The sequence below is a fragment of the Andrographis paniculata genome, unplaced genomic scaffold (genome assembly GCF_009805555.1).
Source record: "Andrographis paniculata isolate CXL003 unplaced genomic scaffold, ASM980555v1 Contig60END, whole genome shotgun sequence".
Taxonomy (NCBI): Eukaryota; Viridiplantae; Streptophyta; class Magnoliopsida; order Lamiales; family Acanthaceae; genus Andrographis; species Andrographis paniculata.
The window spans coordinates 448,580-470,506 of NW_026137596.1; the positions used below are offsets into that span (position 1 = coordinate 448,580).

General features: G+C 36.1%; 6 protein-coding genes across 12 annotated transcripts; 1 reads left to right on the forward strand and 5 right to left on the reverse strand.

Annotated features, from left to right (window-relative positions):
- Window positions 1-692: 692 nt before the first annotated feature.
- Window positions 693-1,441, reverse strand: LOC127259901 (21 kDa protein-like). The gene has a single exon (XM_051287520.1). The coding sequence runs from the start codon at window positions 1,430-1,432 to the stop codon at window positions 851-853; it is 582 nt and encodes a 193-aa protein (XP_051143477.1). The 5' UTR covers window positions 1,433-1,441; the 3' UTR covers window positions 693-850.
- A 1,200-nt stretch (window positions 1,442-2,641) lies between these two features.
- Window positions 2,642-4,685, reverse strand: LOC127259596 (pentatricopeptide repeat-containing protein At4g25270, chloroplastic). 2 transcript variants are annotated; one of them, XM_051287016.1, is made up of 2 exons: window positions 4,584-4,685; window positions 2,642-4,354 (listed from the first exon to the last, which is right to left on the reverse strand). In XM_051287016.1, the coding sequence occupies exon 2, from the start codon at window positions 4,348-4,350 to the stop codon at window positions 2,791-2,793; it is 1,560 nt and encodes a 519-aa protein (XP_051142973.1). In that variant the 5' UTR covers window positions 4,351-4,354; window positions 4,584-4,685; the 3' UTR covers window positions 2,642-2,790. The 2 variants fall into 2 exon arrangements, with proteins under 2 accessions (XP_051142973.1, XP_051142974.1); XM_051287017.1 differs by lacking the exon at window positions 4,584-4,685 and adding an exon at window positions 4,487-4,547.
- A 58-nt stretch (window positions 4,686-4,743) lies between these two features.
- LOC127259595 (probable serine/threonine protein kinase IRE) lies at window positions 4,744-13,337 on the reverse strand. 3 transcript variants are annotated; one of them, XM_051287014.1, is made up of 19 exons: window positions 13,248-13,337; window positions 12,153-12,591; window positions 11,623-11,690; window positions 11,308-11,484; window positions 9,871-11,181; window positions 9,588-9,760; window positions 8,717-8,966; window positions 8,506-8,598; window positions 8,269-8,409; window positions 8,066-8,158; window positions 7,077-7,272; window positions 6,903-6,988; window positions 6,660-6,716; window positions 6,127-6,215; window positions 5,686-5,737; window positions 5,521-5,577; window positions 5,227-5,397; window positions 5,019-5,099; window positions 4,744-4,865 (listed from the first exon to the last, which is right to left on the reverse strand). In XM_051287014.1, the coding sequence occupies exons 2-19, from the start codon at window positions 12,451-12,453 to the stop codon at window positions 4,794-4,796; spliced, it is 3,468 nt and encodes a 1,155-aa protein (XP_051142971.1). In that variant the 5' UTR covers window positions 12,454-12,591; window positions 13,248-13,337; the 3' UTR covers window positions 4,744-4,793. The 3 variants fall into 3 exon arrangements, 2 of the variants coding, with proteins under 2 accessions (XP_051142971.1, XP_051142972.1); XM_051287015.1 differs by lacking the exons at window positions 6,660-6,716; window positions 13,248-13,337 and having other exon boundaries at window positions 12,153-12,885; XR_007840518.1 differs by lacking the exons at window positions 4,744-4,865; window positions 5,019-5,099; window positions 6,127-6,215; window positions 6,660-6,716; window positions 13,248-13,337 and having other exon boundaries at window positions 5,385-5,397; window positions 12,153-12,888.
- A 236-nt stretch (window positions 13,338-13,573) lies between these two features.
- On the forward strand, window positions 13,574-15,241 carry LOC127259597 (UDP-glucuronate 4-epimerase 3-like). Of its 2 annotated transcripts, XM_051287018.1 has the most exons (2): window positions 13,574-14,797; window positions 14,912-15,241. In XM_051287018.1, exons 1-2 carry the CDS (start codon window positions 13,574-13,576, stop codon window positions 15,041-15,043), a joined length of 1,356 nt encoding a protein of 451 aa, XP_051142975.1. In that variant the 3' UTR covers window positions 15,044-15,241. The 2 variants fall into 2 exon arrangements, with proteins under 2 accessions (XP_051142975.1, XP_051142976.1); XM_051287019.1 differs by having other exon boundaries at window positions 13,574-15,021.
- Window positions 15,242-15,299: 58 nt separating this feature from the next.
- LOC127259598 (40S ribosomal protein S20-2-like) lies at window positions 15,300-16,703 on the reverse strand. 2 transcript variants are annotated; one of them, XM_051287021.1, is made up of 4 exons: window positions 16,625-16,703; window positions 16,393-16,513; window positions 15,862-15,975; window positions 15,300-15,646 (listed from the first exon to the last, which is right to left on the reverse strand). In XM_051287021.1, the coding sequence occupies exons 2-4, from the start codon at window positions 16,502-16,504 to the stop codon at window positions 15,504-15,506; spliced, it is 369 nt and encodes a 122-aa protein (XP_051142978.1). In that variant the 5' UTR covers window positions 16,505-16,513; window positions 16,625-16,703; the 3' UTR covers window positions 15,300-15,503. The 2 variants fall into 2 exon arrangements, with proteins under 2 accessions (XP_051142978.1, XP_051142977.1); XM_051287020.1 differs by having other exon boundaries at window positions 16,393-16,510; window positions 16,625-16,702.
- An 812-nt stretch (window positions 16,704-17,515) lies between these two features.
- LOC127259281 (chloride conductance regulatory protein ICln) lies at window positions 17,516-19,847 on the reverse strand. Of its 2 annotated transcripts, none has more exons than XM_051286494.1 (7): window positions 19,583-19,847; window positions 19,369-19,492; window positions 18,363-18,480; window positions 18,214-18,273; window positions 18,062-18,124; window positions 17,883-17,974; window positions 17,516-17,778 (listed from the first exon to the last, which is right to left on the reverse strand). In XM_051286494.1, the coding sequence occupies exons 1-7, from the start codon at window positions 19,747-19,749 to the stop codon at window positions 17,707-17,709; spliced, it is 696 nt and encodes a 231-aa protein (XP_051142451.1). In that variant the 5' UTR covers window positions 19,750-19,847; the 3' UTR covers window positions 17,516-17,706. The 2 variants fall into 2 exon arrangements, with proteins under 2 accessions (XP_051142451.1, XP_051142452.1); XM_051286495.1 differs by having other exon boundaries at window positions 18,062-18,121; window positions 19,583-19,846.
- Window positions 19,848-21,927: the final 2,080 nt, after the last annotated feature.

The window sequence follows — 21,927 nt, forward strand, 5'->3', positions numbered from 1 at the left end:
TTTTCAAGTGGGAGATTATTGGGATATGAAGCCTGATTATATCCTAAAATCTAGGGATAGATTTGGATATTATATTTTAGATTTTAGAGATATGATTTGGATATTATTGTCAAAGGATTAGGCTATAAATATCTATGTATTCTCACTTTAACATGTGTCTGCGTACTTTATAGTAAAATTCCTGGCTTGGCATCGCCCCAGATGTAGATCATCGTGATCGAATTGGATTACCAAATTCTTGTGTTCTTTTGGCTTTATTGTCTCATCTTGATTTCCTGCGAATTTCCGTAACAAAATTCATTATTTTTAGAATATTTTCTGGAATAATTTTATTATTTTAAATAATAGGGGTGTTTTCACTCAATTAATATGATTCCCGGTGAGTATTGTTAAATTTACAATACATACGTACTCTTACACAATATAAAATTTGCATGTATTTGCAAAAATGCAAATTTTAATACAAAATATTAATTTTTTAATATTATCTATACGGTTTTTTATGCATAACATAAAAAATAAATTCATTCGAAAATACAAAATAAATCCACATATATTCGACCATTCTAAGAATATCAATTGACTTTTTACGCAAAGTTGCAGTTGTGTTTTACGGTCATATTTGAACATGATTTTCGTCTAAATTTAAATAATAAATAAAACCAAAAAATAAATTTTTCTAAAAAACTTAATTTCCAACGAGGAATAATGTTCCATATACAAAATTCATACTATTATAATATATTCAAACTTCAATACAATACAAATGCATCGAAATTGAACTACATATATTAATATTAATTACTATTTAATTTAATTTAATTCAAAACAAACCCAACCAAACAGCTTCTCAATCAAATTTATTACACAGTGCCAATGCATTGCTTGTCACCTGAGCCAAATTACTCATCCGGGCTCTAATCGAATTCTTGATCCCCCCATTCAAGGCCCGGCCCGAAAACCCGTCGAAGCACGTGCTGTCATCCGTCAACGCTGCGCTGACCCACGTTTGAAGGTTGCTCATGTGCCACGTGTATTCCGGGCCCCGAGCCCGGCCCATGCTTTTCAGCTCCATTGCTGACTTGGCAAGTCGATCCACGCTGTCATTCACCTCCTCCAAGCAATCATGGACGGCGGCATACTCCTTGGGCTTGAGCCCGCGGGCTTTAGCGAGGTTCGAAAGAAAAGCCTTTGTGGATTGAGCACGGTCGATGCTTACGGACAATGCGACCGTAACCAATTGTTTAGGACTTGTTTGGATTGCGGAAGCGTATGTTGCTAATGATTGAATGCAAACGGTCGGGTATGCGGTGGCGCGGCAAGAAATTTTGATAAAGGTGGTGGCGGAAGTGGCGGCGGTGGCGGTGCCGGAAAAGTTATGTAATAATGAAAAGAGGAATAGGGTGAGTGTAAGAAGGGAGGTTGTTGCCATATTGTTTGTGAAATTATGGACACGAATGTTAGGTTGGTTCTATTTATTGAAAGGGGAAATGAATTATTATTATTATTATTATTATTAATTTGAATGTGGAACCATACGCATGTGCAATATACAATTTGGGGCCTACATATGGAAATATGAAGATTCGTATCTTTATTTTATTTTTATTTTTTATTACGTGATTTTTATGATTTTTAATTAAAATATATTATTTTATTTAATAAAATATTATATAAAAATATTTAAATAGAAACTTAAATTTAAAAAAATTTATATAATGCATTACAAGATTAATACTACTGTTGTTACTTCATATTTTCACAATTTAATTTTAAAAAAAAAAAAAAAGATTTTATTGTATATGCATGGGTGGACTGTAGTTAGTGAATATAAAATGAATAAAGAGCTGAATATTAATACAATCATGAAATAATAAAACTTGTGTATTTTTTTTCAAGATTTTTATTATTAATTAATTTTTTAAAAAAAAATTAAAATCAATTATTTATTTTTATTTTTATATTATACTAAAAATTGGTTTTGCATTTAAAAGATTAAATCAAAAATTTATTTATATTAATTCAAAATACGAAATGCAGTTTTTGTCAAGCTTGTCATAGTACCTACCATGGAATGAACAAGTTGTTAATTTGATAGGATAGGATATGATATGATATACATTGATGAATTTGAATCTTTAGGGTTGTCATGTAACGTGGTGGGTGAGGACAATTCAATTGTCATTTGTGCAGCCAACATTTGTTGGTATGTAAATTTTAAAATATCTTCATATTATATTTATTTATGTACATATATTTAAATAATAGAGCAAATGGCTAGACAATTTTCTGTCCTTTTTTTTTAATTATATATATTATTATATATATATACATACATGCAAATAAATAGTAGTACAAAACTTCAAATGATGTGGTTGATGGTAACTTTTTTATCTTAATTATTTTGGTGCACGAGGTTTTGAATTTTCTGAAGTGAAATGTATTTTTAATGAAAAAAAATGTGAGATATTTATAATTAAAAATATAAATAAAATCAATTACAATGCTATTATAAACATTTTTACATATTTTATCCCTTTAGCTCCGTGCCTGTTTTCATGAAAGTTGGAAAATAACAAAACTAAAATTTATTAAAATTATTTATAATAAAACTAAAATAGATGAGTTTTTTATATTTAGAATTAATATTAATAAAAAAAATTATATCACATATACACTATCAACTAAATATATTCACTAAATAATTTTCTAAAATATCCTACATATTTTTTTTATTATATTATTTTTCAAAATTACAGCGACAAATAAAATAAAAAATGTAATAGATCATTACCCGAGTTCATGCAGGCCTCTTTCCAGCATCATCCCTCTAATCCTCTCTGCATCTTCATATCTTCCATTTTTCTCATAAATCTCAACCAAAAGTTGGAAATTTTCTGCACATTCGGGCTCCATTTCAAACAGATGCTCTGCAGCAATCTCTCCAATTTCAGCATTTCCATGGACAAAACAGCCATACAACAATGCCCCCCACGCCGCCGCACCGGCACCGGCAGCCCCGTTGTCGATTCTCCTCACCACAAACTCGTACGCCTCGTCAATCAACCCGGCCCTCGCGTAAAGATTCACCATGCAACCATAATGTTCCGTTCTCGGCTCGATCCCAAACCTCTCCTCCATCATCGAAAATATCCTCTCCCCCTTCTTCACCTCCCCCAAGTGCGCGCATGCCGACAGCACGCCAATAAATGTAATAGCGTCGGGCAAGCCTTTAAACCCCTCCAACATACGGTCAAAGTATTCCACGGCGAGGGCATCGCTGGAGTGAGCCGAGATTATGGAATTCCACGATACTCGATCCTTATCCGGCATTTGATCGAACAACCATCTTGCTTTTGCAAGCGTCATTTCTTTTGAGTAGAAAAGAATCAGTGCGTTGGCGATCGATGGATTCCAGCCCATACCCCGGCGGACAATCCATCCGTGAATCTGAGCTCCCGGTTTCCGCAGCGTGGCCGAGAAAACGCTGAGAAGAGTGGACAGTGTAACGGAGTCGGGATCGATTCCGGTGATCATCATTTTGTGCAGCAGGGACAATGCCTCTCCAACACGGCCGTGTTGGGCATAGCCAACAATCATGGAATTCCATGACACCAATTCCTTTTCATCAATGGAGTCGAAAACCTTCCTGGCTCTAAGAATGTCGCCACACTTGGAGTACATATCAACGAGTGCGTTCAATACATAGGCGTTGTTTCCGAATCCGTACCGGAGCACGTGGCGGTGGATTTCTTCGCCGACCTGAACCATCCCAATTCCGCCGCAGGCTTTCAACGCCCTCGGGAAGGTGTACTCGTCGGGCTCCACGCCGTCCTCCACCATCTGGAAGTACAGCGCCACCGCGTCCTCGTACAGGCGCGCCTCCGCGTACCCGGAAATGAGTGAATTCCACGGGAAGGCTGAGGAATTTCGATCGGGCATAACGTCGAACACCTCGTGTGCATTCTCGACCTCGCCGTTGCAAGCGTATAGCCTCAGAAGCTTCGACGAGATTCCGGCGTTCTTGCGTAGCAGCTTCGCCGGGATCAATTTGTGGATTCTGGAAACGTAATTCGTGGCCCCTAATTGGAAGCATGATTCCAGCAGCGACGCGAAGATTTGGGGATCGTTGATGGAGACGCCATTTTTCATGGAGGATTCCAAATTGGAGACCACAGATTCGAGCCCCTGAAGCCTCGACTGGACATTGTCGTTTCGGTTGATCAAGAGCGGGGTTGGATAGGATTTGCGGAAGGGAGATTTAGGGTTCTTGATTCGGGGTTTAGGGTTTTTGTGGGGCGAACATTTAGGGCGCAGACAGGCATAAGATTGCTGTAAGCACAAATTCATGTTTCTGCAATGCAGCCAATTTGGCACACTATTTATCTAACGTATCAATATATTAAATAAATAAGGATGAGATCTTGGAAATTAATTTGATCGAAATTTGTTGAATCATATATATATATATTATATTATATAATACCTTCATCAAAATTGCGTATGTTACAATAATGACAATTCCCAGAGCAGCAGCAAAGAAACATTAGATATATTTGTAGACAAACATACAGAAAGATTACCCTGTTGTGTACAAATGAGTGGGAGATCTCAGTGCAGGTCTTGGACTTTCATGTTTGCATTTGCATCATCCTGTGTCTCTCTAAATACACAGTTGATTTCCCTTGTTGATCAATCATCATCGCGCAACAATGTTTCATAACATTGTCATGGTGATTGCCACTGCAATGGGAGACTCTGGTTGTAAGAAGGAAAGCACCTCTGCTTGTTCTTCAGTCGGCACTTGACTCTTTGTTGTTCTTCGTGACCAAATCGTAGTTGATGGAAGCCAACTGCGACAAGTTCTGTGGAAGACAGTTAAGATATGATGAGCAAATATGCAATAAAATGTTGGCAAAATTAAAATGTAGTAGTATTAAAATCTTGTTGATCCTCCCTTCCTAAATGCATCTATTACAAGCTTACCAGTTGCTAAAAATGGATACAATAATTCTCACCTTAAACGAGAAGTTACTGAAGGAGTATTTTGTCTCCAGCGTTGGAGCAGAAAAATCTGCCAAGTTCCCACATTCATCTCCCTGTTTCCAAGGGCATGACATTTGTCAGTAATTTGCAAACAAAAATGCAAATAATATATGTTGATTACTCCTAAGGTTCTCAACCCTCAAAGAGTAAATACTAGTGAGTGTGCCAATATAAAGTTACATCTTCATCCTGCATGTTACTGTATGAACTGCTGCTGCATGATGCGCTGCCTGTGTCAGTCATGTCGTCAAAATCACTGCCTCCGTGAGCATTTTCCTCTTCCATATTCCAGATATATCTACTCATAAAATAACTTGTGTCGAGGGCATCCGCTCCGGGTATGAAAGCAGCCTGCAGCATGAGATGGCTATATAAATGAGTTTCCCAAGCTGTACACATGAATTACAACCAAGATCCTTTAAATTTCTTAGCCTGTTTCTGTATATGCACAATGGATTGAGAATAGATTAAGACCTTCTGCCTTGCTAAGGTGTCCCAATTAATATCCTTGAAAAATGGATGACTTTTGACCTGAGAAATTACAAAGAAACAGATTATTACGCCCATCGCTTATATATATATATATATATGTGTGTGTGTGCGCGTGTGTGTGTGTGTGAGCCTTAGCTTACAAATTACCTCTCCAGCGCCAGTGGCACCCAATCTCTGAACTGGATTCTCATTTAACAACCTGGGAGCCAGCAGAAATGAATTTTTCACAGTGTTAAGCTTATTGAACTCTAATATAACTTTTGCAACAACAAAAATACAAAGTAATAATACATTGCAACTTGGCTTATATTAAAATTACAGAAAGTAAAAACAAAAGTTTGTGTTGGGAAACAAGAATAAAATCTTTATCAGGGTGATCCAGAGCAAGGATTATCTTTTGTGCTACAAAGCAATGTAAAACAATTTAACCACTACAAGCGTGGAAAACCGATCCAAGTTGTGCAAGTACTGAAAGCAATGGATATATGCTTTTAAGAACATATTTTGTACAATGAAGATATGGAATGTTCTCATCATCCCCTGTCACATGAAAAAACCTACTTAGTGAAAATTAAAGCATTTACTTACTTGTTAATAAGATCATATGCTTCATAACTCATTTCTTCTGGAATCTTGGGCCATGTTATGTTTCTATTTATAATATTGTCGAAAATTTTCTGCATCAGGCAATAAGAAATACAAAACAAATTGAATTACAATTTCAACTTAATTATACATACATATATTGCCTACAGAAAAAAACTGTTGTTTACTTTGATTCTTCAGAGAAATGGTGACAACAAAGAATAAACATAATAAACTAAATATTTTACAGACTTCGAACTAAGTAATTAAAGACATTCATGCCATGCTTCATGCTTGTTAACTCAAGTTTGAAGCGTAAATTCCTACTTTTGAAACTTATAAACCTTTCCATCGAAAACTTCACCCAACACTTTGAATCGCTTATGAGATCAACCAATCAGATTTAACTCCTTAAAGCATATCAATTTTCTTTGAAACACATATGAATCTGACGCCCAACCTCATTATCCCAAAGTAGTAATAAAACTTGGAAAGCCTTAATGCATCTAAAATTGATATAGAAATTATTCATTTACCATTACCAGCTCGCTACACAGAGAGTATGCATCCAAAATTTGATAATCTTGTGAAGCCTTGACAAATTGAAATAGAAATCATTCATTTACGAATACCAACTCTCCACATAGAGGATACAGTAATCACCAAAGACCAAAATCTTTGTTAATTATGTGATTTAATGAATATTTACAGTATTAAGAGGAATAGAGAGCAATGAAATTGTCTATGATTCAACTATATCCAGAGGCATATACGCACACCTGTGGATTTTCAGCATTAAAGGGTGGAATGCCTACTAGAAGTTCATAAAGAATGACACCCACAGACCACCAATCAGCTGTAGCACCTGCAAGACCATTTAAGCCAAGGATGAAAACTACTCATAGTGATGATGTGTATTGCTATGATGTAAAAACTCAATATAGACTTTGAACCATGTCCCATGCCGAGAAGTATTTCTGGGGCCAAGTAGTCAGGGGTACCGACTACTGATTGTTTGTTTCTCTCCTCTTTTTTCTGTGATGAGTGCACTGTCACTTTTTGTTTATCATCTCCAAGCAGTGCAGATGACCCTGATAAGTCATCAGTGCTATTTATTAGACCAACCTTCGAGAGTCCAAAGTCGGTCAGCTGTAATGGATGAAAACTGGGTTAATAAGACCACAGTACATGATGCAAATGGTTCCATTCTAAGGAATACAGATATTCTGTTTTCATGGTATTCTAGAAATTACTAGATAACAGGCATCATGCCCCTTTTAAATATGCCCATAATATAGAGATTCTTTCAGATCAGTACTGTCACACATCTATTACAACAAATTACATGGACTACAACAAATATGAATACAATAAGTTCACTTTAAAAATTCCAAAGATAAATTAAATACCTCGGGAACTCTCGTGTGTGTGGCTATGTCGAATAGAAAAAGAATTTAAAACCTATTATGTTATTTTCTCAACCACAAAAAAACTCTTTAAGAAAATCAGATAACATTTCTTTCTTGTTTGCTCGCACACACCGTTTAGTTAACTTCAAAATAAAGACTCCTCATATTGAAAACACTGCCTATCATCTACAATGGTCTTGTTAATGATACATATCATGTATAAACTATTTTGAGTAACACAATTTTTTGATATGTACTTTAAATGAGTGATCTTTCAATCTAGTATCTTATCCAAAACTTATCAAGTCCAAATCAAAACCATCAATCATTTACTAAACTTTATTGTTTTTAAAGATTGAAGTTAAGGGCATAGTAGAGTGATGATACAGTTGCTGAAAGCTTTTTGACAAAACGATCGTTAAACGCATAGATATATGTATTCCTTGAAAGCTTTGACCAAAAACTAATGATAACCACCACTTTATCGTACTTATGATTCAATTTCACATTTATATGCATTTGTATATACTGACCTTGATATGACCATCTGGGCCTATGAGAAGGTTATCCGGCTTCAAGTCTCGATGAATGACATTTAAGGAGTGCAAGTATTCTAATGCAAGTACCTATAAAAAAAATAATAATAACAATAAATAAATAAAAAAGACATTAACCCTTTTGAAGTGGGAGTGTAGAACATCTCTGAATTCAGAAAAACAATAACAGAAGTCCTTACAACTTCTGCGATGTATACGTGGGCCATATCTTCGTCCAAGCAGCCTAAATTTCTTAGCAAGGAAAAAAGATCTCCTCCATTTAAATACTCCATAACCAGGTAAAGATTTTCCCTACATGTGAAAGAATAGAAAAAGCGCACCTGTTCATCGTTAGATGGTAAATTAGTAAAGTATATTAACAAAGTTTTTTGTTCTATTCACTTCAATAAAACAGCCCGACATATAATTCTGCTCACCACAAAAGGATTACGGACTGATATCAGGATATCACGCTCAGCTAAGATACTTTCAACTGCATTTTTACGAATCATGTCAGCTTTCTTCAAAACCTGCATATCGATTTGTTAATAATTCGTTTCCATTGTAAATAATTTCTATTAACCTATCTCTAAAACAATAATAGAAGCTGGGTACTTTGATAATTATGAATGTTACAGAGTCTTTCACCTTTATGGCAAACAAGTCACCAGTTCGCCTTTTTCTTGCAAGAAAAACCCGCCCAAAAGCACCTCTGCTTATAGGTTTAATTATTTCAAAATCTTCAATTGATATCCGATCCTTGGTACGAGGATTAATTGGGCTTGCACGCAAGCTACGAACTGTATCTTCTTCTGTTGAACTATCTTCGTCAGCCACACTATTTGGGGCAGTTTCCTTCTCATCATCAATCTGACCGCATAAAAGAACATATTTTTCCCTGAAGAGTAGATGAGCCAAATGGAAGTCAAAATAATGATCTGCAGAACTATATAATGGCACTACTTACAAGCAATAATAATACTCATCCTGCAGTATGCATTCCATATTTTACCCTCTTTTTCTGAAAGTTTCCATGCAAGTCCGCAACAACAACAAATTGCAATGTTTAGTGAGGACAGTATTTTCGAAATGAAAAGGACAATATTTTATAAATCGGGATCAGGGTTAGGTCCCCTAAATACTGAGGAATTTAGGAAGTTTGGTGGCTAATTCATCTCAGCATTCAGAAGGCATCCTCTTTGTTCCACAGCCAGACTATTGCTAATCACTAATGATCAGAGTCTTAATATCTGTCAAGCTTATGATACATTGGTGCTCGGTGTTTGGAAATAATCAATCTAGCTTGATTCATTTTCCAAAACAAGCAGTGCGATGATAATTTGTGGCTAATGTAGATATGAATGTAAAAGCTTGAAAACCTTAATGGTGATGGACTATATTTTCTAATTTCTCATGCATATAGAGCAAAGAGAAGAAGCAAATAATAATAATAATAATAATAATAATAATAATAATAATAATAATAATAAAGTATTAAAAATTTGAAATATTCACTCACTGTATTAGCTTCTCAATGCGTCTCCCAAATGTCTCAACAACAAGAGCATCCACCTTCCTGTCATTAATGACATATTTCAGTTCTTCCAATTTCCCTATCATATGCTCCAATGTACTGTAGTCAGTCTTGTTAACTCCGACTACAGATCGGGAAATATCCAGCAACTTACGTATCTATCATGAAAGTTCCAAAATTATGAAGTAACAAGAATGTATTGAAATATCATATTGTTCTTTGAACATCTGCAGAAACTCCATAATGCAGAAGGAATGATAAACAGTACCTGGTCAGAACTTTCAAATTCACATAGCGTTCTACGCCCGGTCAGCAGAATGTCTATCTGGGATTTCCGTGGGGTTATTAAGGGTGAACGCGGGGTCATACTCCCAACTGATGATGCTTTATTGCTTTGATAAGGAGTTGGAACTTGTGCCTCGCTTGATACATTCAGTGAACTGCGAATTTCATCCACCAGCAATGATCTGTCAGCCCCATTCACACCATTATTCATCATGTCACCAGAACATGGCAATGTCAAATTATCTCCATTTGGTGATACTTCGTCCAAGTGCCGTTGTTCATTTGATGCTGACCCTGTCACAAGTTCTGGACTTCCTATCCCCACCCTGTTTAAGTTTTTTGGAGTCCAAGATTCAAGTAATTTCTCTAGAGTCTCAGCAACTCTTTCAAGTCTGTCGTTCACAGTTAAACCCTTTAGATCACACCTATCAGCAATTGTACAAATTCTGGAATGATGCTCCACATGGACAGTTGGGATTTCAACTTCACATATCCGACAGATCAGAGAATCCTCATATGCCATATGGTGTTCATCCCAAATTCCCCAAGTCAGTTTGTCTGTTTTCAGGGAATCTGCTATATGTTCACCCTGAATGACATGAGTTTCTATACTTTCAACATGGTGGTATTGTTCCTTTTTAGGTTGTAAATCCTCCGAAAAATCTGTATGGGGGGTTTCCATCGAATCCTGCCCTTTCCTATTCTTTTCTGCATATGATGGAAACTTCTTCCACGATGACATCTTGAAGCTTCCTGTAGATGCAGCACTCTTTGGACTGATAGCCTCTTCAGTTACATGGTTTTGTTTGTTAATCAGATTGCTTTGACACTGTTCTTGAACTTTAGAGGTTTGCCTCTCAACACCTTCCATCGCATTAAGAGTTGACTCGATAATACCTTCAGGATATACCCCAAGGTCACTGAGCTGGTGGGAGGCCAGCAAGTGCTCTTCTTCATAACCACTTTCCTTTTGAAACTGAACAAGCCGAGTGCAACGAGTGAGTATGAATAAGAGATGTGTATGTAATTGCTTCAGTGTACCCATAGGTAAATCTTGACGCCGATCATCAAGATTCTGTACAATTCCTTCACACTTGGACCAAAACTCATCAGGTGACATCTTTGCACATTGCCTGGCTATTATCAACAGGTCTTCCAAACATTCTCTCCAATCTGGATGAGATTCTGAAGCATTCTCGAGTACACTCACCAGATCCCCGGCAAAAATGCCTAGGTCAGCATTGACTTCATCTTTCAGCTTATCAAACTTTGATCGGACCATCATCATAATTTCCTAGGAAATATAATGCCATGCAAGTTGATTAAATTGTTGAAGGAAGCTAGCAAAAGAATAATGTGACGAAATTATATGTTTTCCACTAGGAGAACAGGGAAGAAATAACATGTGGGCTTAACATACTTCTGTCCGGCCAATTGCACGCGATTTCCAAAATGGAAATGGTCGAACACCTTTGGAATCAAGCTCATGAGAAAAGCTCTTAATTTCTGGTGTCTTTCTTCGACGGCCACTGGTCAGACGCGCAAGGGCCTGAAAACGAGGAGATTGCATTTCCTTCGCAAATGCTGCATGGTAACCCTACAAGAAGCACAATCACATAGATCTGAGATGCCTAAAACATTTAATCTAATATACAACATGAAATCCTTTGAAATTTCTGAAAGGAAATGGACATAAAAAAAAAAAAAAGAAAATGTAACCAGATAGCATCATTACCTCCACCCCAGACCTACTTTGTGGAAGAACTTTCAATGATTTCGAATGATTCCACTGAGATTTTCGACCTACAAATTCGAAGAGAAATGACATATATACTCAATCTTGCACGTGAAGTCTACTAATGGTGAATAAAACAAAACTAAACATCGTTACACTTGCAAACAGAAATATGAACATACAAAGGATCAAATCAAAGAAGTTGTGCCAAACAACAGGAGCTGGAAGAAGAAGGGTAAATCTGTTATCAAACTTTCCAAACTTGCTCTTGAAGTTCATTATTTCCGAATGTCCTCGTTAACTAGGTGAGCCATCATTATTAGTTGATTACAAGAATATAATTCAAGACCAAAACCTTTATCCGGATATAGGAGCAATGACAACGAGCTAACTAGATATAACCCTAAAAGCAATATCATCGCGCACATCCCAACATCCATTGAACATACATTATGCATACATAAATAAAGTGAGAGAATGAATGATTCGACAGGCAGAAGGTTACTGAAAAACCAAGACAGTTTCATCACCTCTCATATCTTCCCCATCGTATCCTTGCATCTCGAAATTGGGATGCGCGCTGAGGAAGCTAGCCACACTGCCATTGTCCTTCCCAAACCGCGTCCTGATTTGATTGAGCCCTAACGTCGAAGGCTCGATGATACTCTCGCAGCCATCCAAATCATTTTTACCCGAATCAAAAACCGCATTCCCTTCCACGTTCGATCTCTGCCTCACCGGAATCGGTGGAATCTTCCGCAGCTTCACAACCGACGACGGATGATCCTCCCGTGGCGGTGGCTTTTCCGGAATGTGGCGGGAAGTAGACATTGCGGATATCGTTTTCACCACGGCGATTGCATCGCTCTTCCGAAATTACATATGCCAATTCGACACTTAGGAGCACAAGACGATGATGCTGATGATGATGTTTCTGGAATTGAATTTTGGGGAAGGCGAAGAGGATTTCTGCGAGGGGAGATTTTCGCGGGAAAGATGGTGTGTTGGCTGTTAGAGGAAGACACGACACGTACGCAAAAACGTGCTTCCATGTTCGCAAAAACGCTAGCACGTCTTAATATATGAAAATTAAATAGTATAAATCGTTTATTATGCATATCTCTATTTTACGAATTTATATTTTATATGCATGGGGATTGTTTTTTCTTCCTTTTTCTAATAGTGCGAGTCATGTGACGATCTTCTCTTTCCAATACTATTAAATATTAAAAAGAAATCAAATATGAAATTGAAATAAATTATAAGTACATAAGTCATATACTTTTCATGAAGAAGTAAGTAATTACGTATGAAGAAATGTGAGAGAGGGTACACTTTAAAAGGAAAGGTTAGCTTAAGTACAAGAGTTTCAATATCCATTCACGCTGCTCTTAATACAAAATCAATCTACACATTCAATTCTAATTTCAACTACTAAAATTATGAATTATTATTTCGATTTACTAAGGCAAAATATAAATACATATATTGTGCGAGTGCATTTCATTTGAATCATAGTAGTATTATCATGAAATAATATAGTTGAATACTATAATTATAATTATCAATAAAAAGGAATCCAATAACACATAGATAGATACATACATACATACATACATACATACCTACATACGCATAGACTCATTTTTCTTTCTTTGTTTCTCTCTCTCTCTATATAGCCACAAAATTCTCCGTTACTTCCACTCTCCTCTTCCCCAACCAAAACTAATTCCACGCTTTTCCACCCATCCCTTTCTCTTCCCAATTTCTCCCAATTTTCATTCTCCACCTGCAACCATTGCATTGCATTTTTGGCATTCTGCTTTTCCGATCCGATCGGAGGATTGTTGCTGCTAACGTTCTCGTCCTGATTCTGATTCTGATGATGATGATCATCGCAAATGTGTGTATCTGTGGATGATTTTATCAGAATTCCCAATTTCCATCCAAAATGGCGAATGACAGGCCGCCCTACGCTCACCGGCGATGGACGACTAATTATTCCGCTCCGAAGTTCATCTTCTGGTCCGCCGTCCTCGCCGCACTCATCCTCCTACTCCTCTTCCGCTCGCCGCCACCGGACGCCACCGCGCTCGAGCGCCGCGCCGTCGAGGCCTGGGGAGGCTCGGTCTGGGAGCGCCGAGTCCTCGACTCGGCGCGCTCGAGCTCCGGCTCGCCTTCCTACGCCGCCGGTCCGGGACACCTCTCCATCCTCGTCACCGGCGCCGCCGGATTCGTCGGCAGTCACGTCTCCGCCGCGCTCAAGCGCCGCGGCGACGGCGTCGTCGGCCTCGACAATTTCAACAACTACTACGACCCTTCCTTAAAGCGCGCGCGCCAGAAGCTACTAGAAGACGCTGGAATCTTCGTCGTCGAAGGCGACATAAACGACGCCGTCTTGCTCCGCAAGCTATTCGACCTCGTCGCCTTCACGCACGTCGTCCACCTGGCTGCTCAGGCCGGCGTCCGTTACGCCATGAAAAATCCTGCCTCCTACGTCCACAGCAACATCGCCGGCCTCGTCAACGTCTTCGAGGCCTGCAAAGCTGCAAATCCTCAGCCATCAATCATTTGGGCATCTTCCAGCTCTGTATACGGTCTCAACTCCAAGACACCGTTTTCAGAGAAGGATCAAACAGACAGGCCAGCAAGTCTGTATGCAGCCACAAAGAAGGCCGGCGAAGAGATTGCCCACACCTACAATCACATCTACGGCTTATCCATCACCGGCTTAAGGTTCTTCACCGTCTACGGCCCCTGGGGCCGTCCTGACATGGCTTACTACTTCTTCACGAAGAACATCCTCAAAGGAAAGCCGATAACAATCTACGAGGCGCCCGATCACGGCACAGTGGCGAGGGATTTCACCTACATCGACGACATTGTGCAGGGCTGTTTGGCTTCAGTAGACACAGCACAGAAGAGTACAGGGAGCGGAGGGAAGAAGAAAGGGCCAGCGCAGCTAAGGGTGTTCAATCTCGGGAACACGTCGCCTGTCCCTGTGTCGAAGCTCGTCAGCATATTGGAGAAGTTGCTGCAGCAGAAAGCAAAGAAGAATGTGCTGCCGCTGCCGCGAAATGGCGACGTGCTGTTCACCCATGCCAACATCAGTTATGCAATGCAGGAGCTACATTACAAGCCCACAACAGATTTGCAGGCTGGATTGAAGAAATTTGTAAGTTGGTATCTAGATTACTATTCTGAAAGTGGGAAGAAGAATTCTTGATGGATATATCTATCTATATGTTTGGCAAAAATCAAATCTATCACTGTTTGTTGTTGTGAGTAGGGTGCAATTCCCCCTACCCTGCTCTCCCTCTTGGTAATATTTGTGGGTGGTAGGGAGGGAGGGGGGGAGTTCTTGGACAATGATGGGAAGCTGTCTCAGAGGAAAAGAAGTCCAAAAGGGAATTCTTTTTAATTCATTTCTATCGGCTTTATTTCCTTCCTGCCACTTTAGAACACTGATTTGTACTTTTGGGACCAAACATTCTTTTTGTGGTAATTATGGCTTTGTCATTTCTTTGCATATTATAATGAGGCTTTCTTGTAGTGATGACATGTTTGCCTACTCTTTAGGACAGAAATTTTGTGGATTATTCTAATCATAGGAGTTGTCTAGAATAGTAGCTTTACTTTTATGTGCAACTAAAATGAATGTAGCAGCAAGAGGCAGGTAGTACGACAGGCATGATCAGCTATCAAATTTAACTTAAGGAAATCAGGTACAATGTCGATATGTCAAAACTCATGAGTAAAACAAACAAATTGAGCCCACCCAAGAGAAGAGGCAGTCTTTGACATCCAAAATTGCACAAAATAGAGAGTAAATAAGTACTATGATGATAATGGTGATTCTTAAGAATCAGTGGCGATGATTCTTAATTATCAGCTATGGTAACTTCAACCTCGACGCCAGGTTCTATTGTGATCGAAGTGATTTGCTTGACAACGTCAGGAGAGCTGTAGAGGTCAATCACCCTCTTGTGCACCCGCAACTCAAACCTATCCCAAGTATTAGTTCCTATAAAGACATTCGAGAAGATTAGGAGTTCATTGTTTCAATTGACATCACTGTATAGATTTGGCACCATGAAAGATTAGCCTTTTTCCAAAGTTCACATTCAGGATAGTCTAGGGTTAACAAAAGGATCCAATAAATCCCCAAACAAATGCTCCATAATTTAGATCAAGCAAAAGGATGAAATGAGAAAGCCCAATTTGAAACGACAAACTTACCTTCACCACAAGGAGACTTCCGGGTAGTGATGTGGAGAACCTTGGTGGGAATTCTCACAGGTCCCTTGACCCTAAGCCTCTTATCCTTGGCACCCCGCACCAAGTCAGTACATACTGCAAACAACACCCAAAGGTAAAAGGTCTCTACGGCAAAAGAATAGATCTGGCAAGCTAAACAGTATAAGTTCATTTCTGTGACACAATTAACCCAAAATACTAAGCCATTGCAAATAAGTTTCAAATTCCCATGAGCTATCAACAACAACTACAGCAAAGTCACCATCCATATATAAGTTCACATAACGACTTTTTGTTATGTAGTTTGAATTAACTGATGTTTAGGGTTTAGGGTTCTTTGCAAATGTTGCAGAAATCAAATAGGGAATTTTATTGAAATCAAATAATCAGGCACGTCACTAGCATTGCTCTGAAGACTACAACTAGCAAGGTTCAACAGAAAACTCAACCGAAACAAGTATACAGAAACTACTTCGAAATACACAAAATAAATTAATATGGAACACATCGCACCTTTCTCCAAATTCTTGACGTTCTTAGAAGACAGAGTTATGCGGATCTTATGAACCTCTTCCTGGGGCTCCTCAAACCCCGGCTTCGTCTGTTTCACAGCCGCATACGCCATTGTCAACTGCTTTACACGATCCACCGACGAGGTAATACCAAGCAAACAGAGAAAGGAAACAATCAGTACAAGAAGTTCCCGCACCAGTAGATTTATTTTAATAGGGAAGGAGATTCGTACCGGAAAAGAATGAAGGACGCGGCGGCGTAGGAGAGAGCTGAGAACTGCCGGCTGCTGCGCGTCTACAATCTGCAGGAGAATGAAACGGGTAGGTCAGAATATTGGGATTTATACATAGGGTTTCCTTTAATTGGGCCGTGTATATTGGGCCTCCACTTAATATATAGGCCGTTTTTAACTTGGCCCAGATAATGGCAATGAATAAAATACTCTTCTTGGGCTAATTTTGTCACAATGTTCGAATAAAAGAATTGAAAATAATAGTATTTTAATATAAAATTAAAATATATATAATAAATTAATTATTATTTATTAAAGTATAGATAAATAAATTATGCCCTTAGTGAACAACAATTCTTAGGCAAGTCTTTTTACATATTTGCATTAACTTCTGTTGAAAAGTAGAAACAATTTTTAAGGCTAAAAAGTGTTTTTTCAGAATAGCTTCTTAAAATAAGCAAAAGTACTTTTATCTTAAATAGAAATATATATTTTTTAATTATACTAAAACTATTAAATATAAATTATAAAATTTTAAGCGAATCCAAACCGCCATTAAAGATATACTATTTTCTCACTAAAATATATGCATTTTAATAATAGTTGGAGGCGATGAATAATGTACATAAACAAATTAAAAATGTTGACATGGTGTGTTAATCCTAATTTTGGATTCTGCATTTTAAAAGAAAAATACATAAACATTATATCATATATTAATAGCAAATTCAAACCAAAATCTCCACACCAAATCAAAAAAACCATTCCGTACGTTTACAAGCTATTAGTATTATTGATCCGAAATTTATTCCGTACGTACTCAAATAGTCTGCTATTAGTTGTTGGATGTGTGTGTTCCTAATCCATTACACGATTAAAAACCTCATTCAATCATGTATAAATATAAAACCATTAAACTAAAACCAAATTTTTACCAAAGAATTCAAAGATGTAGACATTATATGTATGAATCATTTACTGCTAACCATAAGCACAAGCAAGGAAGCCATCGCTTATATACTACACAGAGGTGTCCCGGCATCGACGAAAACATTTAAGGTAAGAGAAGAAGATAACAGAGTTTAGTGACGACCGTTTGTCTCGTTCCTTTCCATTTCCTCTGCATCCTCGAATCGCTGATCATTTATTTGCAGCTGCAAGATCACACAAATAAAATCCTTAGTTAAGTAAGTTTAGCACAAGTATGGGGCGACTCTTAAAAAACAAAGCTGGAGAAATATGGGGTTGAATGTGGTACCCGGACAACTGAATGAACTAGGTCGTGATTCCCATTGGCGCCAATTGAATGGGTTCGATTTTGAAGGACATCCCATTCAGGATTGTCATCATCTGAAGAGTCGACAGAAACATAAATCAAGTGAATGATATGATGCTAAGCAACTTGGAATTACAAAATCTAGTTGAGCAGGTATATACCTTCGGCGTTAGCTGCCATTACGTCGCCGCTGAAAACCCAATCATTATCGCTGTCTTCCTCTGCTGGAGATGAGCACCGAGATAAGTGTGCAAAAATTGTACAGGAAAATGAAAGCAAATATGTTTAAATTGTTTCAACAGTGACTGATTACCTTCTAGAGGATCGGGATTTAGTTCAGCGCATTCACAAAATATGTGAAATAGTGTGTCCACTGAAAATAAGTTTCAATTAATAGTGTACAAGCCTTGGAAAATAAGTTTTAGAGCATAACAAATGAACCAAACAACAAGTGATGTTTACATTGATTGGGATCTGAAGGCACAAGTCTTATCTCGGTTACTTTCGACAAGGTCAATGCATCATCATTCTCAGAATCTGAATCTTCCAATTCATCTTCCTCATTTCCAGATGCCTCAATCTTAAAAGGAAAGGGTAAAAAACATATAAGAGAAGAAAGTTCTAAACAGCTTCAAGACAATTTTGAGATTCAGATACAAATGAACATGTGAGAGTAAACAAGATGGCAAACAAGTTGCTATTAAGATACAAACGAACATGTGATAAAAGATACCATTAAATCAATAATAAACTTTATTAATTATATAACGACAGTGCACGCAGATGGCAAGCAAGGTGTTCTTTAAAATAAGTTGCTTAAAAACTGAAATGATCTGCGTACACAGCAATGATCAACATATGAACCATTTAAAAAAATTAATTCACACACATAGAAACACAATCAGAATGAAAATTTTAGCACAAGTTTAAGAATGGAAATAGTACATTGCTTCAATATTCTTTGTGGGGTACTCAAATTAAAAACAATTGATTCCTTGTCTAATTTTGGAATTTCCAAATGCAAGATTCGTTTCGAGTGCAATCATTTAGCCTACCATTACATTTACCTCATTACATTCCCACCAATAATAACACCACAAAGGAAAAACAACACCAACTGCTCGAACACAACCAACTTACTTCTACCACAGAATTAATGAACTTGAGCTGCTAGTCCACCATCAAAATGTTACAGCAGAACCATAAAGGCCTCAATTCTTTTTTCTTTTTTTTTTAGTAAAAGAAAAAAAAATCCATTTTATAAACATGAATCCTTCAACCAGGTAGTGAGTGAAAGATCACAGCAAAAGGTTAGGAACTAAACTAACTAAATCAAAACTATTATGCACTGATTCACCAAGCCTCCATAGCCATGTAAGTTCCCAATTCCATTTCAAACGTACAGATTACATCCTACAACTTCACAGGCGTTAAAAAATCTACAGCGAAGGGTTAATCAAATGTATACCTGAGCATAAATACAAGGAGAAGGATAAGACTCGGGATCTCTGGACACCGCGTGAAGCGAAACGGAATAGAAATCCACTGCATAGCCTTTCGCTCTGTCCGTGTCACTCAACCACACCACTTGCCTTTCCAAACAGTAAGTTCTAAATAGTGAGTACGAACATCGAAAGAGATATAGAAAAAATGCAAATAAGCAGACGCAGATTGTATTTTACCTATTGGAGATGTAGAGAGTGCCGGGAGATTTAGGCGGGCGGTTTCCGAGAACAATAGCTACGCCTGACTGCACGTGCATCAATTCCTCTCCATTGTCGACGTCCAAAATTGGTTGTCCAGCGCCGTCGCCAGCTCTTTCGGCGACATTACGGAGTCCGGTGGCCATAGAGACGGAGGAAGGTTTTGAATCGTTCTGGGAATTTCGAAACTAGGGTTCTACTGTATGCGGACTCAACCCCACCACTACATAATTTTTTTTTCCCTTTTAATGAAGAAATTAGGGTCATATAAACTATAATAATTAATTTTGATTTTATTGAAAATTTTGAATCAATTTTGATGTTGACATTTGAGTTCGTGATTGTTTAGAAATTATTTAAACAAATATTTTTTTATATTAAAAAAAAAAAAAAAAAACTCTTAGTTTTTCAATAGAAATAAATATTTTTATAAAGTTAAAAAAGACTAAAATAATAAAATAAATACATTAAATTAAGTCAAAATATATATTTATAATTCAATTAAAATATTATTTATATTTATTTTAAATATAAAATAAAATTATCAATTTAAACATTTTTCAAAATAAGTATAGACTAATAATAATATATTTAAAAAATTTAGTAAAATAATTTAAATTTATAATTTAAAAAGTAAAAAAATATATATTCGTTTCTTTCATTTTATTTAGATATTAGTTTCTTTCATTTTATTTAGGATAAATATTTTTTTAAATTAAATATTTTAATGTAAAAAAAACTAGTATTCCCTCGATTCCAATACAATAGTGTTGTTTACTATTTTTGTCCGTCTCAAAATAATATTCTTATTTTCATAAATAACTATATCACTATAAAACTACCTCCAATTGTCACTACTTTTTACACTGATATAGTCAAAAAAAAAAAAATTATTTTATCCATGCATTTTACAAACTACCCATATAATATCAATATTCTATCTCGTCCAACTCAATTAAAACTATAGTTTGAGACTGAGGAAATATATTTTATATTAAATTGTTAATTTTTTAGAAGCATTTTAGTAATCAACATAGAAAAAAAAAGGTATAATATAATAATATAATAATACTAAAAAACAAAGAATGTTTGTTTTGTATTTTGATTCCAAAAGAAAAATTATAAAAATAATGTAAATAATATAAAAATAATAAATAATAATATATTAATTATTTTTGAAATAATATAATATAATTTTTTTAAAAAAAAAACAGACCCCAAAACTTTTTAAAACACAAAACAAACACGTGTGTTTTTAGTATTTTATTGTCTATTATTAAAATTTATAAAAATATTTTAAAAATTATTCTAATATCATGGATAAAAACAAATTTTTTATTACTATTTTTATACATACTGTAAAAAACAAATAATATTTAGGGTTTGTTTGTTTTGAGTTTTGGAAAAATTTTAATTTGAATTTGATATTAAAATAATATATAATAAAATATTTTGTGAGAAAAAAATATATATTATTTTTTTAAAAAAAAAAACGTAAAATCCAAATAGTAAAAACAATAATTTGGGTATTGAAAAATATTTATAAAATTCACAAGTAAAACACACCTGTGGTGCCATTGTCATTTGGACTACTAGTTGTTCTCATACTTGAAATGAATTTCACTCTTACAAATTCAATTGTAATAAATTTTTCATTTTTTACATATTTTATACAATACAAATTTCATAAATTTATTTATTTATTATTCATATAATCATACCTACACTCTAAAAATAAATAAATAAATAAATAATCAACTAAATACATCCTCTCGTTTTAATCGGACCACTAGGTAAAAATTTTGAATGCACGGCAGTATATATACATATTAATTTTTTTTTTTCATATGAACTAATATAAACATTTACTTATTTATTTATATTATCTAAAATTCTACGGTATATTCCCTCCGTCTATCCATTTCCTTATTTCTGTATGGACCCCTTCATATTAAAAACAGTAGTATAAAATAACATCCATATAAAACAAATTTTAAATATAAATTTTAACACATTCGGAAACATATTTTAAATTAATTTTGAATTAAGTGTGTATATATTACATTTTAATTCAATTTTACAACCAAAGATCTCATTACTAACAATAGAACCAAATTTTACAATTTTCAATTACAAAACACCATAGGGCACAAAATATTTACCTATTGGTAAGGTGCATTATAAATTTATGTTCATTCCTCTTTGCTTTGTCACTTAAAATTACACTAAACATCATTGCTGGCAGACACTTTGTGCACCATAATATAAAGGAGTTTTATACAATAAAAAGAATGAATATGACTTTCATTTAAAACACAATGGAC